Source organism: Sorex fumeus, unplaced genomic scaffold (genome assembly GCF_029834395.1).
Source record: "Sorex fumeus unplaced genomic scaffold, SorFum_2.1 ptg000006l, whole genome shotgun sequence".
Taxonomy (NCBI): Eukaryota; Metazoa; Chordata; class Mammalia; order Eulipotyphla; family Soricidae; genus Sorex; species Sorex fumeus.
In genome coordinates this window covers 38,918,248-38,935,546 of record NW_026606063.1, presented here as the reverse complement: position 1 = coordinate 38,935,546, position 17,299 = coordinate 38,918,248, and the positions used below count along the sequence as shown (strand labels likewise).

Here is a 17,299-nt window from a genome sequence, read left to right as displayed (position 1 = left end):
AAATTGACAAGTTGCTCCAAAGGAAAGAGATAACTGAGCTATAAGCATGTGAAGCAGAAATTCTAGGTAATGAGAAAAGACAAGTAGACATCATAATTGAGGTAAATAATATCAAAATAACAAAATTTTTATGGCATCAATAAAAAATGTTAAATATCATAAATAAATTTGAATCATAAGCTGTGCCAATCAACAGACACTTACATATGCCTAAAATAGCAAAGAATAAGAAAATCAAGGGTTGGAGCGATAGCACAGCGGTAGTGCATTTGCCTTGCACGCAGTCAACATGGCCGATCCGAGTTTGATTCCTCCGCCCCTCTCGGAGAGCCCGGCAAGCTACCGAGAGTATCTCGCCCGCACGGCAAAGCCTGTATTCGATATGCCAAACACAGTAACAACAAAGTCTCCAATGGAGACGTTACTGGGCCCGCTCGAGCAAATCGATGAACAACGGGAGGACAGTGACAGAAGAAAATCAAATCAGAATGTATAAAGCATGCCATATATGTTCATTTAACTTTCTAAATTGTTCTTTTTGTCATTTGAATACAGCATATGCCTATTATTATCATATATATGCCATTGTAGGTAGCCAAAATAATATATATACATACGTGTGTGTGTATGTGTGTGTGTGTATATATATATATATATATATATATATATATATATATATACTGGCCCGCTCGACCAAATCAATGAACAACGGGAGATCAGTGACAGTGACAGTGATATGTATATATATATATATATATATGTATATATATATGTATATATATATGGGGGGAACACAGAGACGTAATATAGCAAGTAAAGTGTTTGCCTTGCATGTGGCCAACCCAGGTTCAATTATCAGCATCCCATGTGGTCCTCCAGCACCACCAGGAGTGACTCCTGAGTACAGAGCCAAGACTAACCCCTGCACATCACTAGGTGTATTCCCCTCACCCATTAAAAAAAGGGGGCGGTAGTAAATATTTTGCATGCAGGTGGCCAGAGCTCAATCCCAAGCACTGAATGACCAAATGGTCCCCTGTGCACTTTTGGGTATACTCCCCCTCCCACAAATTAACAGTTGAAAAACTCAGACTCCTAATAGGTCAATGGATATTGAGAATAAATGAAGTCATTAAGCATTTTTATTTGGTTACCAGTTTTAATGAAAAATAATTGACATGCAGGATCACTGTTTTATGGTACAACAAGTTTGACTTCTTTATGTTGTGTTACGATTACCAGATAGGTTCAGGTACCATCTCCTTTGAGAGGAGGAAAAAGGTTTCTTCGTTTGATGAGAATGCTCGGGATTCTCTTAACAACTTTCCTATGCAACATAGAGGAGTATCAGCTATGGTCATCATGCCATATGTTATATAACTGTAAGTCTGAACTTTTAGGGGAGGGAGTACTTGAGGCAGTACTCAGGGGCTACTCCTAACTCAGTGCTCAGTGGTCACTCCTTGTGTGCTCTGGAATCCATGCAATGGTGGGGGTTAAATCTGAGCCTTTTGCACGCGAAGCTCAGTCCACCGAGCTATCTTTAACAGTCGAAGTTTGTACACACTCTGACCATTAAATTATCTCTATAGCCCAGGTCTGTACGTTCTTAACACTGTCTTCTAACTGTCCTCCTCAATTCTACCCTTCACAACATCTTTTTTTATTTATTCATCAATGATTACTAAGGCTGTTTCCATATCTTGACTACAATAAAGAATGTTACTATGAACATGAAGTGCCAATTTTTTTTGGAATTGGTGTTTTTATTTCCTTTGGATAGAGTCCCAGAGGTAGCAACTGCTGAGTCACATGGTAGTTCTATCAATTTTTTTTAGGGATCCCCATATTGTTTTCCATAGTGGCTGTACCAATTTATAATCCCACCAATTGCAGAATTGTTCCCTCTTTGTTTTTTTCTTTTTGGGTCACACTTGGCGATGCATAGGGGATAGACCTGATTCTGCAGTCAGGAATTACTCCTGGCAGTACTCGGGGGACCATATGGAATGCTGTGGATCGAACCCGGGTCGGCTGTGTGCAAGGCAAATGCCCTACCTTCTGTGCTATCGCTCCAGCCCCAGAATTGTTCCCTCTTCTCCAGTTCATGGCAAAAATGTCTATCTCTTCATTTTTTATGTCAACCATTTTAAACAGGCATGAAATAACATTGTGGCTTCAATGTGCATTATCTAATGGCTAATAAAAACTAATGATATTGTGTCTTTTCATGTACATGTTGAATTTTTATACATTCTCTTCAGAGAAATGTATATTCCCTTGGACATATTTTAATTGGATTATCTGATTTTTTTTTTTTGCTGAGTTGTATCTGTTTGGGGTACTGAACTTGTATCAGTTTTTGGTTTATAAATATTTCTTCCATTCTGTTTTCAGGTTACCATTTTATTCTGTTGATGATTACCTTCTCTATATAGAAACTATTAGTTTGAGGTACCCACACTTGTGTATTTGGAGTTTTTGTAGTCCTATGTAAATTTTAAGATATCTTTTCTACCTCAGTAGAAAAAAATTAGCTTGACCACAACAATAACACAAATGTAATAATAAATTAATAAATGGCCATTGCTGAGGGTTGACACAGGATGGATTATGCTTTCTGAAAAAACCATTTCTATGGTAGAAACATTAAAGCTCATGAGAGGTCTATTTCTACCTGGTTTAGAAAGAGGCCAAGTTAGAAATAGAGACTTTCTTGGGAATTCAACTGACTTTGAAGTTGGCAGCTTTTTTAATTTTTTTTTTAATTTAAGCACTTATAAGCCAACAACTAGTCTGTCAGGTATTTTTGTTCCATGACATACCAGCCTACAACTCTGATTTAAACTCTACAATTCTAATGGCACCTTTATTTCATTTTAGCTGTTGAGGAACAATCCTCATTCTCTATTATCTTCCTGTCAAAGGAGAATTTTACAATAAGTTATTTGAAATTTGGATAAGATAAAAATAATTTTTCACAAGCAATCTGACATTAATTACTGTCAATATTTTATAGGTGAGAAATGAGATGTTCGGAGGAATTGTGCAGTCTGTTCCAACAACACAAAGCTGAAATAATTTGTACCTTTTAAATACAAATCTTGCATTCTTTCTAATTACCTTGTGTTATGGAACAAATTATCTCCCCCTCAAAATTTATCTTAAAGCTCTCATACATGGGTTCCCAGTGAGAGAGCATCTGGAGATAGAGCCTAAAGAAGAGAATTAAAGCTAAATAAAGTTGTGAGGGTAGAAACCTAACCCGAAACCTAACCCAATAAAACTATTGTTCTCATAAAAGAGGAAGACATATCCAGGACATTTACTCACAAATAAGACAATGTTGGAGACAGAATAAGAAGGAGAGAGGCAGAGGAAAAAGTAGTAACACTCCTGGCACTCTGGTCTTGGGACTTTAAGTGAGAAGGCAAATTTTGGTTAAAGTCACACATTCTCTTCTATATGGCAGCCCTCTAAAATAAAGATGCCCTAATACCTCAAAATTAGTATGCCGTCACAATCATGACAACTCAGAAGGCTCTATATAATACAGTGCTTGTATTTAAACTAGCAATTCTATCCTGTTCATTTCATAATTCTAAAAAAAGAAATTGAGATACATCTGTTTGACAGACTTATAGCAGGTGCTTATCTACTGCCATACTTTCTATTACAGATGCAAGAAAAAAGTATCCTCATGCTTTCTGCCAAATTGTGGCAGGCCACACTGAATGGAGGAACACAGGAGAGAAAAGAAAAAAAGGAAGGGTGGGATCTTGAGAGATCTTGAGATCTTGAGAATTAAACTGAACATGGGTAATTTGATCAACAAACATTTGACCTGTACCTTCAGAAGAGTAGTATGAAAACATGGTACTCCTTAACAGTGGATAAACAAAAAACAAGAATATGACATGTGTCATACGTTTGGCACTAAGGAAGATCTGGTCGTGTTGGAGTTCACATTGTGATTGGCCGTGTGCAACGCAAGCACCTTAATCTCTGTATTATCTCTTCTGGAGTTTTCTTTATGCAATAAAATGTTTCCTCATAGGCTTCTTGAGCTTAAAGTATGCTAGGGGACCAGAATCACCCTACTAACCTGGGAGCTCATTAATAATGCAAACTATCAAATTAGCCTCCAATCTGTAGCATCAAAATCGTCATTTTAATATGATTGGAATATCGTTTAAGGTATGAGAAGACCACCTTACAACCTGATTCTTAACTTTGGTCCTAGAGACAACAAGAGTTTCATGAAACCCCTGAAATTTCGTGCAGAATTTTTAATGAGTGAATACAGACACAATTTTTAATAAGTGAACACACACACACACACACATTTTACGGAGGAAAGAAAAAGACCACATGTATTTTTATCAAACTCTCAAAGGACTACATGACCCCAAGCAGATTAAGAATCACTGTGCTACAGGATTCTATGCCACAGTTTAAAAAGTCAAACTATTTGAAAAACTATTTATGCTGCTCTCAATGAGGCCTGTTAAAGAATGACAAGAATGAAGGTCAGAACGTCACAGTGGGTCACGAAAGACCTTATCTGAAGAATTTATTCACACCATGCAAGAACTATGCCAAGAAACCAGTTTGGAGACATCTAAATAAATAATTCTCTACATGAGGTTTGAGATTAAGAATGTGCACTTGAAGAAGATTCAAACTGAGAAGTAAATAAATATAAGGTAGAATTTTTTTAAAGATAGGATGCCATTAGATGACAGTGAAGTGCTGAATTCTTGTTGTAAGAGCTCAATCAGCAAAACTCTACCATGAATTCTGTTTGATTTGGGCATGGCACCATTTAACATGCTAACTTCCAAAGGGAACCATGTAAGATTTCCCTTATGAGGAACCACCAATGTATTTTACCCTTTTTATCTTCTCTGTACTCTAGAATAAAAGCTCAAAACAGAAATATAGTGTAGCACATACATTAAAAATCCATCTGCAGTGAGCGGATGATAAAGAATAACTCCTATCCAGGATATAAGAAGAACTACATGTTTTTTTCATTTTTTCCTTATCATCCTACCATCTTTGGGGGTGGCATGGGGGACATATTATCAGGGACATAACTATCCACTGTCCTCCTATTGTTCATCGATTTGCTCAAGCAGGCACCAGTAATGTTCCCATTGTGAGATCTGTTGTTACTGCTTTTGGCATATCCAATACTCCATGGGGAGCTTGCCAGGCTCTGCCATGCAGGCGGGATACTCTCGATAGCTTGCCGGGCTCTCCAAGAGGGACGGAGGAATCGAACCTTGGTCGGTCTCATGCAAGGCAAACGCCCTACCTGCTGTGCTATAGCTCCAGCCCATCAGGGACATAACTATGTATTTAATTTCTCTTTGGTTTTAGACCATACCCAGCAGTGCTCAGGAGTCTGGCTCTGGATCACTCAAGGTTAAGAAAGCTCTTTGTCTATGTTCCACTTCTTGCACCAGAAAGACAATGCAGTGGGTAGAGCATCTGCCTTGCACATGGCCAACCCGGTTCAAACCCTGGCACAACATATGGTCCCCCCAGCTTTCCAGGAATGATTTCTGAGCAAAGAACCAGGAGTAAGTCCTGAGTACCATAGGGTGTGGCCCCCCAAACAAAAAACAAAAGAAAAAAGGCAACATCTCTCTTTTGGGGGGTGGGGATAGGGGAAGTTTGGGCCATACCTGGTGGTGTTCGGGGCTTACTCCTGACTCAGCACTCAGGAATCGCTCCTGGTGGGACTCAGGAGACAAGATGGGATCCCAGGGATCAAACCTGGGTCAGCTGCATGCTTGACAAATAACCTATCCACTGTACTATCGCTCAGACTCAAAAATAACAATTCTTATTTGTCTCAGCTAACTTAACCTGCCTCCAATTTCAGTGGCTAGTACCTAGATGAGATCTATTGTATTTACTGTTTTTGGCATATCCCAAAGAGGAACTGAAAGAGCTATGCTTGGAGTATCACGCTTCACTCAAGTGAGAGAAAGAATCCAGAGTTCTGACCTCTGTCGACGGTTGAGAATCAGGGACGCTGTCTCGTTTGCCAAGTCATCGAAAATCAAATGGGCTGGACACGTAATGCGATTTGGAGACTGGACTAGAGCAGTTACCGACTGGATTCCATGGGACAACAAAAGATCGCATGGCCACCCACCTACAAGATGGTCAGACTTTTTCATCAAGACCCTGGACTATCGGTTTGAGGCTCTTTGTGTTCCTGGAGTAAGTAGACGCCATTGAGCTACACTAGCACGTGACAGGGATGAATGGAGATGTTACTGGCATCCATTCGAGCACATTGATGAATAAAGGGATGTCAAGTGATCAAGTGATCAAGTACCTAGATCTTTTTCTCTAAGTCAGGTATACTCTTCTCTTCCCTCAAAAAACAGAATCTAGTTATTATTTAAAAAATAAATCTGAAACTTTTTTAAATGATGAATTCGTTTGAAATATAAAGAATTCGAATCAAACATCTTAGTGGTTTTAGTTCCTTAAAATCAGAAACTAGATTTCTATATTAAATTGATCTTTAATATATCAAAGATTGCATAAGCAATATTCTATGGAAATATTTTTTTTAATCACATCCAGAACATACTATACTTAAACCAAAATAGTCTCCCTTGCCCAATTCAAATGTTACCTCTTCATCGTCTTCCTCGTCTTCTACATCCAGAATTCCTGAATCCTGTTCAGACTTGGGGCTAGTGCTTTCCATCTCTGTGTCAAAAATTATATAAGCATCTTTCTTAGATTTTCTCTTGCTGCCAATTCTAGGTTGCTGCAAGACGATGTTATCCAGGTTTCTTTGTTGTTGGGCCTAACATACACAAAAGAAAAAGAAAAAAGAAAGAAAACATAATTAGACAAATCATTTTTAAGTTTAATATGAGACTAACACCCAAGGTCAGTAGAGACAAAGCTAGAAAGATTGCTCCATGTTGGAAGTCTGCCCTACAAGCTGGGGAAGAAGGCAGATGGGATAGAGAAGGGATCACAAAGTCAATGATGGTTGGAGGAATCGCTCAGGATGGGAGATGTGTGCTGAAAGTGGATAAAGAACCAAATGTGATAGCCTCTCAGTATCTATATTGCAAACCATAATGCCCAAAAGCAGAGAGAGTATGGAGGAAATTTTCTGCCACAGAGGCAGGGGTTGGGGTCGGGTGGGGGTGGGGGAGGGACACTGGGGACATTAGTGGTGAAAAATGTGCACTGGTGGAAGGATGGTGTTTGATCATTTTATGACTGAAACTCAATCATGAAAATTTTGTAACTGTGTCTCAGGGTGATTCAATAAAAGAAAAAGAATTTTTTAAGTTTAAATATAGTGGTATCACAAAGAACATACAAAAACAAATTGATTGACATTAACTTTTACTCTCAGAAGTAAAACCAAACATATTAGAGCATATATACCTAACCCTGAAGTTATTCCATTTGACTCTTATATTGTTTTCATAGAAAATGATACTTTTATTATAAGACTTCCTTGAATTTATCTATATAAGAAGTCCCCAAAACTTATTTAACCCTCTGGCTCCTTTTCAGGAAAAGAAAAAAACCTCACTCAGTACCTCCCTGGTAATCTGCCTTCTTTAAGCGAACAGAAAATGTTCCCCAATTGAAGACACAGTTGCTATCCCTACACTGTCCCAGACCCTACTAGAGATGGTGCCACCCACTTTGGGAAACACCATATAAGGTATGAGAAAAATGAAATCTTCCCTTTTTCATCTAGGTGAGAAGGAGATTAGTGCAAAAGACTTAAATACTACTACATACAAGATAAATACCGCACTAAAATCATTATGGCTGGGGAGGAAAGAAAGTAACTTCTAGACTTTGAAACACTTAGAAACAGCAATATGAATGAATATGAGACAACAGACTATTGTCAACATGAAATTTTAAGTGATTTGAACCAATTCATTAACACCACAGAACTTCATTAATCTGTGGAAAACAATTTTAAAGGGTTTCTTCTTCTTCACTTTCTAGTAAAAGGAAGTGTAATCCCTCAGCCTACCCCACAGTCTCCGATGATAGTATGGTTTCAACAGAAACAAAGAGGCGGGGAATGTGACTATGCAGAGTCAACAAAAGAAGTATTAAAGGACAGTATTAAATGTGCCCATGACCTCAGTCAGCTCTCGGGGCATTGAGTCTAAAGGACAAAGGCTTCCTCTGAGGTCACAAGGGTAATTAGTAGTAAAGCAGAAGTTCAAAGTGCGATCAAGTTCCTAATTATGGATCAGTGATCTTCCTATATGACCAACTTCCCCTCAAAGTATTGCAAAGCGTCTTTCCCCAAAACAGGGTCTGCGGTCAAATAAACAAGAAACACCACATGTCTGATTGCCTTCTTGTAGATATACAAGGTATAACAGCAGAATAAAAACTCAGAATTCCTGTTGTAAGGAAACTTTTTAAACTTGGTTTCACCAAACCAGTTGCAAAATTACTTCAAAATGCAACTTTTCTTCCCCCCGCCTCCGCCTTGAGTGCAGTGGGAGTGGGGGGAGGGAGTATGACTCCCAAATAGTGCTCAAGGTCTGGGACCAGTTCCTGTGATAACCTGCCCCTGTGCAAGCCTGGCGGGTGAGTATTCAACCTGGTGATGAGAGCCATGCAGTGCCAAGGATGGGATTGGGAACAGGAGAGCAGAAATGGGGAGAGGGAGTACAAGACACACATTCCAGTTCCTCTAGGCTGTCCCCCCCAGACCAGAACCTTCCCCCTCAAAATAAAAAAATAACACCTCTCATCATCCCAAAATACCAACCTTGAGAAATATGACTTCTCTTAGAATATAAATTCCTTAATCAACATATGCTATTTCAACTCAGTGACAAGTAGAAATTAGAGAAAACAAAGCCTCCAACTACTCTAAGTGACATTAATATATTCAAGATAAATACTAAGTGTCAGACCTGAGCCCAGGCACTGGTTAAATAAGAGCACTATAACAGGGTAGAGGGAAAACTTGAACACTGGGAGTTAGTTTCTGCCAAGAAAATGAAAAGAATCTACATTCCAGAGATTTGAATCAATGGACAAACTTGTCTCTCTGCAATGTACTTGCTCATTGATATTTTCATTTGACTCACATAAAATACATGGCTGGGTAACAAACTTGGAGAAGATACCTCAAAATATTTAAGTTTGTATATTAGACATACCAATCTTACAGTTGTTTAGGAGCCTGTCAGAAATAATACGCTGGCAACTCCACTCAAAATTAAGATTTTCTTCCTCTCTTACTCCCAATTTGAACCTAATGAAAAGGGATCAAGGCCTCTGGGGAGGCACCGAGTCAGGGAGCACTTCCTACAGAGGAAAGCAAGCCCTCATCTTATTTAACCATCTACAGTGGTCCCTTGTCCCTTAACTCCATCCATTCAAGGACAGTTCAGCAAAGCTAAAGCTTTCCAGCGCTTGGAGAGATAGTCCAGCAAGTTAAAATAAAACAACAACAACAACAACAACAAAAAAAAAACACAGAGCTTTCTGTAGACTAGAATTTTACTAAATCCTAAATTGTATATTTTTCTTTATCTAGCAAATCAGAAGGACTCAAAATAATCCACTCTTAAATACTGATATTTAACTTTGAAGTGGAACAACTCTAAAAGAGTCTCATTGATTTATTATTTTTAGTTACCGCCTGGTTTACCTATCAGTCTGTAATACCACAAGTTGCTGGGGCCAGATCAGCAAACTGAGATAGCAAACCCTATCCTCGAAAGCACATGAAGGCATGTTTCAAGGCTCCACCTGGGGCCTCTACCAGAATTAACCAGGTCTCTCCTATGTGAAAAGCAAGAGTCATCAGGGCAGATGTTATAGGAAGAACTAGGAAATCAAAACTCAGCTAGTCCTCATTATGGCTGCAAATAGAAATCACACATCTATACAAAATGTTTAAGTACTGGGGAGAGATTGAATATAAATATAATTTATACATATGCAAGCTGGAGCGATAGCACAGCAGTAGGGCGTTTGCCTTGCACGCAGCCAACATGGCCGCCCCGAATTCAATTCCTCCGCCCCTCTCAGAGAGCCCGGCAAGCTACCGAGAGTATCTCGCCCGCACAGAAGAGCCTGGCAAGCTCCCGGTGACGTATTCGGTATGCCAAACACAGTAACAACAAAGTCTCCAATGGAGACGTTACTGGGCCCGCTGGAGCAAATCGATAATCAACGGGAGGGCCTTTACTTTACTTTTACTTTACATATGTAAGCAACCTAAATAGAGATGCAAGTTTCCATGTATATGTATAATATACTTAAGGTAAAAAAAAAAATCACAAAGTCCATTTAAAAAAATTTTAAGTCCTTCAGAACTCTTTTGGGCTATACATGGTGGTTCTCAGGACTTCCTCCTGGTCCTGCACTCAGGAATTACTCCTGGCAGTGCTCAGGGGACCACTGGAGAGCTGGGAATCAAACCATCAAACCCAGATCAGCTGCATGCAAGGCAAATTCCCTACCCACTGTACTATCTCTCCAGCCCTGCAAGAACTCTTCTACCATGCTAAGCTATCTCACCAGGTCCATTTATTATTTCCACAAAGACTACCTTAATAATCTAAGCCAAGCAGGGGGCTGAGGGTACAGGGATAGTTCCGTGGTAAGTAGTACTTGCGCTAGCAATGTGAGGCAGTGTTCAATCCTCCCATACTGCCCAGAGTGCTGAAGGCAACCCTAGGACTGGGATTCCCTGCACTTGCAACAGAATGTGCAAACTCCAGAGCACTGCAGGCAAGTGTGCAAGCACCACCTTTGAGCAGTCTGACCACCTAGTGCAATTACAATGTGGACCCTTGAGGTCAGAGAGATAGTATAGCTGGCAGGGCGCTTGCCTGGCAAGCAGGCAGCCTGGATTTGATCCCCAGCATCTCATATGTTCCCCAGAACTTGCCAGGAGTTGATTTGTAGTGCAGATCCTGGAAGACCCCTGAGCATCCAAAGGCTGGACAAGAGAGGACAGGGAAGAGGAGGGGAGGGGAGGGGAGGAGTGGAGAGGGGAGGGGGGGCAGAGAGGGAGAGAGGAGGAGGAGGGGAGGGGAGGAGAGGGGAGGGGAGGGGAGGGGATGTGTGGACCCTTGTGGAGAATGGAAGTAGGAGCAACACATCAGCAAGCTCTACAATCAGAACACGCAAGAACACCCAGCTAAATAAGTATGACCCTCAGCGAGCCAGGTAAGCACTGCAGCCAAAATCATGGAATCCCTGGGGAGAATTCCCGCTGAGATGTAAGCACCACAACCAAGTGCATGAGCTTGACAGCCAAGCATGTGTGTGAACCCCAGTCACTGTGACAATAGTAGCAACAAAAAGGAAGGAGTTAAAACCACAACTGATTTTCCACTGCCTGGGCTGAAATGGGGGAAGGAAGGCAAGGTAGACAATAGCCGCTGGACCTTAGAAAACATTTAGGCTGTCCTTTTCTTAGCTGTTCATCCACTTTATGAACAATTGTTATAGATTGTTCCTCAATATTCTCAATATTGCCTCCAACATAAAGTCTTTTCAGTTTTGAACGAGTACAAATCCAAACTCCATACCCTTATCACCGAGACTCCCAATGCAACGAAATTCTCATTTTTCAATGTAGTATCTAGTTCTCTGCAAAACAAGTCTTCTGGTGGGTCTATTTTGGGGGGAGAGTGGGAAAATATCCGGTAGTACATACTCCTGGTTCAGGAAACACTATTGGTGATCCTTAGGGGGACCATAGTGATACCAAGGACTGAAGCTGGGTCAGATGCATGCAAATTTGCTTATTTAACCGCTATACTATCTCTCTGACCTCTCCTCTTTATTTTTATATGTCATTTATCTACTGATGACTTATCCCTATCTCAAACTTTTCTCCAAATCCCAAATAAAATTCTTCTTCCTGTAGTCTCTATGGCCTTCTGCCATGGTCCTAACCTAGGAATCGTTCTCACTGTATTCTTACTTTCAGACAAATAGGTACTGAAGGTCTATCTGATAGCAGGCATTCTGCTATGTACTGGGAAAACAAAGAAATACAATGGAGTCTCTGGCTCATGAACTTCATATCCTATTATTACCGGAGGCAGAGAGGCAAATCAGTGGCTGAAAATCAGTGCAATCCACATAACAGAATAAATGAGTGGACAAAATAGAGAGTAATCAAATCTGTCTGGGCTGGAGGGGTTCAGTAAAATTTTTCATAGAAGAATAGGTAGCAAACAGTGCTCTTAAAAGTTAAATGAGTCAGGGCTGGAGCCATAGCACAGTGGGTAGGGTGTTTGCCTTGCACGTGGCCAGCCCAGGTTCAATTCCCAGCATCCCATATGGTCTCCTGAGCACCACCAGGAGTAATTCCTGAGTGCATGAGCCAGGAGTAACCCCTGTGCATCACCAGGTATGACCCAAAAGGCGCAAAAAAAAAAATTTTTTTTAAAAAAGTTAAATGAATTTTTCAAAGGGAGGAAAGTAATCATTCCTGAAGGAGAGAGCCTGAGAAATGATCAAGGGCAAAATAGCATTATCCATCTAAGGAACACATTTTTTCAGGAAAGCATAGGTTACAAAGAACTGACAAGAGAGAAAGATGTCATACAATGCAGTACCCACATCAGCTAATAGGCACAGAAGAAACGAAGAAATAATGTAAGGAGAACAGCAGAAGCAACTTTATAATTCAAGCAATTCATTTGGAAGCAGAGGAATATTTTGGGAAACTATAAAGACTAATAATTTGGGAAAAGATAAAGACTTGGAACAGGAAGAACAATATATGATCAAGGTAGGAAGGAGAAGATATATAAGAAGAGCAACAGAATTTACTGATCTGAACATAGTACAAAGACGAGAGGAAGGAAACAAAAACAACTCCAAATTTTTTGGCCTTGGTGATCATATGGTGGGATCATTCCAAATATTAAGGACTCGTAGGAGTAATAAGTGGATCGCAGGACAAAGAAGATGAAGCAGATAAGTTCAATAACTTTTCAGCTGTCTGGCTGAAAATGCACAGTGATACACACAAAGTTATATGAAAGATTACAATAAAAAGCTATTCGATACTAAAATAAATCTGTACAAAAAGAAAATTTGGCCCTGCCCCGCAAAAAAAAGAGAGAAGGCTATCTGTAAAATACATTATTTACCTACTACAAAAAGATAAATATCCAAAAGAACTACCTTATCTAGACTTTTAACCTAAAATGTTTCCATTAATACTTTCACAGTTGTCAAAGTGACTATAAGAATTCTTTTAAGTGTGTGTGTGTGTGTGTGTGTGAGAGAGAGAGAGAGAGAGAGAGAGAGAGAGAGAAAGAGAGAGAGAGAGAGAGATACAACTTCCAAGGTACTTAATGATGATTCTTTGAGTTACAGACAAGCAAAAGCTGAAAGCACTGGTCTTTATCAACCCAATACTGACCTCTTGTGGCCTACAATAATACAAACAAATGATCTTTAGAATTGAAAACGGGTCTAGTCTCGGGTTGGAGTCCATATAACTCGATGGACTTCGATTATTGAGTTCATTATGGGAATGGGGGCAGGGGCTAAGACATACCTAGCGGTGCTCAGGGGTCACTTCTGTTAATGCTCAGGGGGTTATACATGGTGCTACAGTTTGAATCAGAGTCAGCCCTGTGCAGATCAAGCACCTTAACACCTGTATTCTCTCCGGCCCAAATTACAGGGAAAAAAAGAACAGCTCTTGGAGTAAGTCAGAGCTTTAAATCTAAGTCCTGTAACATCATTTAATTAGGGAATGTGCTTTAGTTTTCTGTGTAACATCCGAAGCTATGAAAAAAATAAGTCAAATGTACCTAATAGCTAGCATAAGAATTAGATAATGTACCTAAGGTACCTTGAATTAAAAGATAAGTAAAACAAAAGCACTAATATAAGTTCTGAAGGCCAGAGCAATAGTACAGTGGGTAAAGCACTTGTCTTGAACTGTTGGTCCAAGTTTGCTCCGCTCACCTCACATGGTCCCTGAGCACTACCAGGAGTGATCTTTGAATGCAGAGCCAGGAGGAAGCCCTGAGCATTGCAGGGTGTGGACCCAAAACAAACTAAAAACCAAAAAAAGTTCTACTTGTCTTTCTCTCTGAAAATGGGTTTAGGAATCTTTTACTGTCTAGTAAAGAAGCTTCTGAGATTTGGCAATACTTAGAGTATCTTTCATAAGATGCTACCCATCGCCATCCAACTTTATATAATCTACTCCACTTTGCACAGTAAACATGTAGCAGATGTCACATATTAGACATCCTTTACACCTCTGTGCTTCTCCTCAGACAGATTCTCTCAGCCTCAATTCCTGTTACAGCAAGAATATCATCATGCCCGGCTCTGGGCAGCCTGAGGAGTGTTCCCGAGGGCAACCTGAAACCAGCTCCAGCCCTTACACCACACCTCTAGCTTCCTTCCAGAGCTCACAGACACCAGTGTGGAACCTCACACCAGTGAGAAATCTCATGAGAACTACTGGGCAATCATGATTCTCAACCCAGGAGTGAGGCACCCATTAACAGATAAATGGATGCACATTTTATCCCTCCCACAGTAATTCAGGCTGCTCAGAAAGTCCCCAGATTAAGAAAGCAGTGCCAACTCTACTAACTTGTCTCTTCCACTCCAGATCCTTTCTCCTTTTACACCAGTCACAAACTTAAACAATCCACTCACACATCAACCTCTAAGGCTCCTTTAGGGAAACCAAGGCTGAAATAACATACCATACAACAAAACAGTAGGATTCTGAATCCCTGCTTTATGTCTGAGGATCAAAGAATAATCGTGAAAATAACTTGCAAGATCAAAAATTAAAGATCTGAACCAAATACGACTATAACCATAGGACCTAAACTACAATTATTAAACTTAAAAGTATGTCCATCAAGGAGGGAGGCTGGGTGGTGCTAGGGAACCTGGGTTTGGTGGTGACAGGATACAGTCCTTGGTGGTTTAATGAAGTTGGGAAAGCACTGTATGCCTGAAACTGCTTGTTAAAAAAAAAAAAAAAACTTTGTAAATCATAGTGTCTAAATTTTAAAAAAAAATTTTTTTTAAAGAATGTTGACCTACCCTGGGCTGGAGCTATGGCACAGCGGGTAGGGCATTTGCCTTGCACACGGCCGACCAGGGTTCAATTTGTCCATCCCTCTTGAAGAGCCTGGCAAGCTACCGAGAGTATCCCGTCCGCACAGCCCTGGCAAGCTCCCTGTGGCGAATTGTCGTATGCCAAAGACAGTAACAACAAGTCTCACTTCGTGTTCCTGGAGTGAGCAGACGCCATTGGGCTATAACAGCATGCAACAGGGAAGAATGGAGACGTTACTGGTGCCCGCTTGAGCAAATCAATGAACAAAAGGACGACAGTGCTACACAGCTACAGCTGACCTACCCATCAATTTGGTTTAACTAAAATGATGCCAGTCATTATGACAATGATATCTAAGACTTATTAGTACAGTAATTTCCTACTGGAAATGTGCTATCTAATGTACATGGTAACGTGTTCATGTGAAAAAAGTCATATGTGATTTATCCCACCGAAGCTATATTTTATAGTTGAATAGTCTTGATATAACTGAATGTAAAATAATATAAATAAAATGCCCGTCTTACCAATTCATGTTCAACATTTTAATGATTCGTGAACTTTTTTTTTCCTTTTCTTTTTTTGTGGTGCCAGGGATTGAATCTCTCGCTTGACAAATTTTCAAGGTAGGTCCTTTACCGCTGATCCACTGATCTAATTGTATAAACTTTTAAAGAATTCTCTTGTGAATTAACTGGTTCTCATTTCTTTCTAAAGCCTCTAGTCTGTTAAATACTTTACTACTCACACTCTGAGTACAAAAAGACATACACTCAGAGTCATGAGGGACGGGGAGAGCACAGAGGCTATTCCTGGCTGACTCAGTGCTCAGGAGTGACTCCTGGTAGTGGCTGCAGGACCAAATGGTGCCAGGGATTCAAACTGGGGTCTGCAGCATTCTAGGAAAGCAACTTAGACTCTGTACTGTCTCTCCACCCCAACAAACATGTAATTTCAGTTTACTAGAAAAAAAGTTAGAAAAAGAAGATGAAGTAAAAGATATAAAAATCTCAGTTCAGCAGTCATCAGTTATTTCAAATGTGAATGAAACCCCTACTCTTCTCTGGTCGTAGTTGTTATCTCCTTTTTGCTTATGTACATTTTCTATTTATCTGCTCCTGGGATTTATGCTGTTATGCCTCCAACAGAATCATATAGTATGCAGCTTTTTAATCTGCACTTAAGTCTAAGTTTAAAAAAATCTTATTCTGCAAATGAAACTATAACAATATTTGCGTTGTAGCACTGTTCTCCTGTTGTTCATCAATTTGCTCGAGCAGGCCCAGTAACGTCTCCATTTTGGGACTTGTTGTTACTGTGTTTGGCATATTGAATACGTCACAGGGAGCTTGCCAGGCTTCGCCGTGTGGGCGAGATACTCTCGGTAGCTTGCCGGGCTCTCCAAGAGGGGTGGAGGAATCGAACCCAGGTTGGCCTGGCTGGCTGCACGCAAGGCAAATGCCCTGTCGCCCACGTTGCTTTCAATATCTTGCTACTAAATAATGTAGAAAAGACTATCTCTTAAAATAAAATGATGCATATATCCTTAATTAAGTTCTATACATTTATCAGCCAGTACTGGCAGGCAGCGCTCTTTGGCCATTTACTCCACTATCAGATACATAGGGCTTAGAGAGACACTGTAGCCCACACCCCATACGGCTTTAAAAGGAATGATAGAGTCTTTCATATCCCTTACTCAGATACCAAAGAAGTTCATCAATAGAACAAGAAATCAAAATTACGACATTCTTGGATATTTTTAATTTGAAGAAGTCTGCCACTATCCTAGCTCTTAAAATTATAATTGAGATCTTCAGTCAAATAAAAAATTTCAATTCATTTTTTGGGGGGGTCACACCCGGCGATGCACAGGGGTTACTCCTGGTTCTGCACTCAGGAATTACTCCTGGCGGTGCTCAGGGGACCATATGGGATGCTGGGAATCGAACCTGGTCGGCTGCATGCAAGGCAAACGCCCTACCTGCTGTGCTATCTCTCCAGCCCCTCAATTCATTTTTAAGCTTGTTTCTCACTGAGGAATGAAGGGGGGGTTCCCTAACAAAACTCACTGCAATAAGATGTACAAGGGGGCTGGAGAGACAGTACAGAAGGTAATACACCTTGCATGCAGCTGACCCCAGTTCTATGCCTAGCACCGCCTATGGTCCTGAGCACAAA

The 17,299-nt window shown here is 40.3% G+C and overlaps 1 protein-coding gene across 1 annotated transcript in view; it reads right to left on the bottom strand.

Annotated features, from left to right (window-relative positions):
• Positions 1-17,299, bottom strand: part of EXOC6B (exocyst complex component 6B) — a 598,998-nt gene that overhangs the window by 336,756 nt on the left and 244,943 nt on the right. The window contains exon 7 of the mRNA XM_056129778.1: positions 6,662-6,838. Coding sequence (XP_055985753.1) covers positions 6,662-6,838 — 177 coding nt within the window. The remainder of the gene's footprint in view (positions 1-6,661; positions 6,839-17,299) is intronic.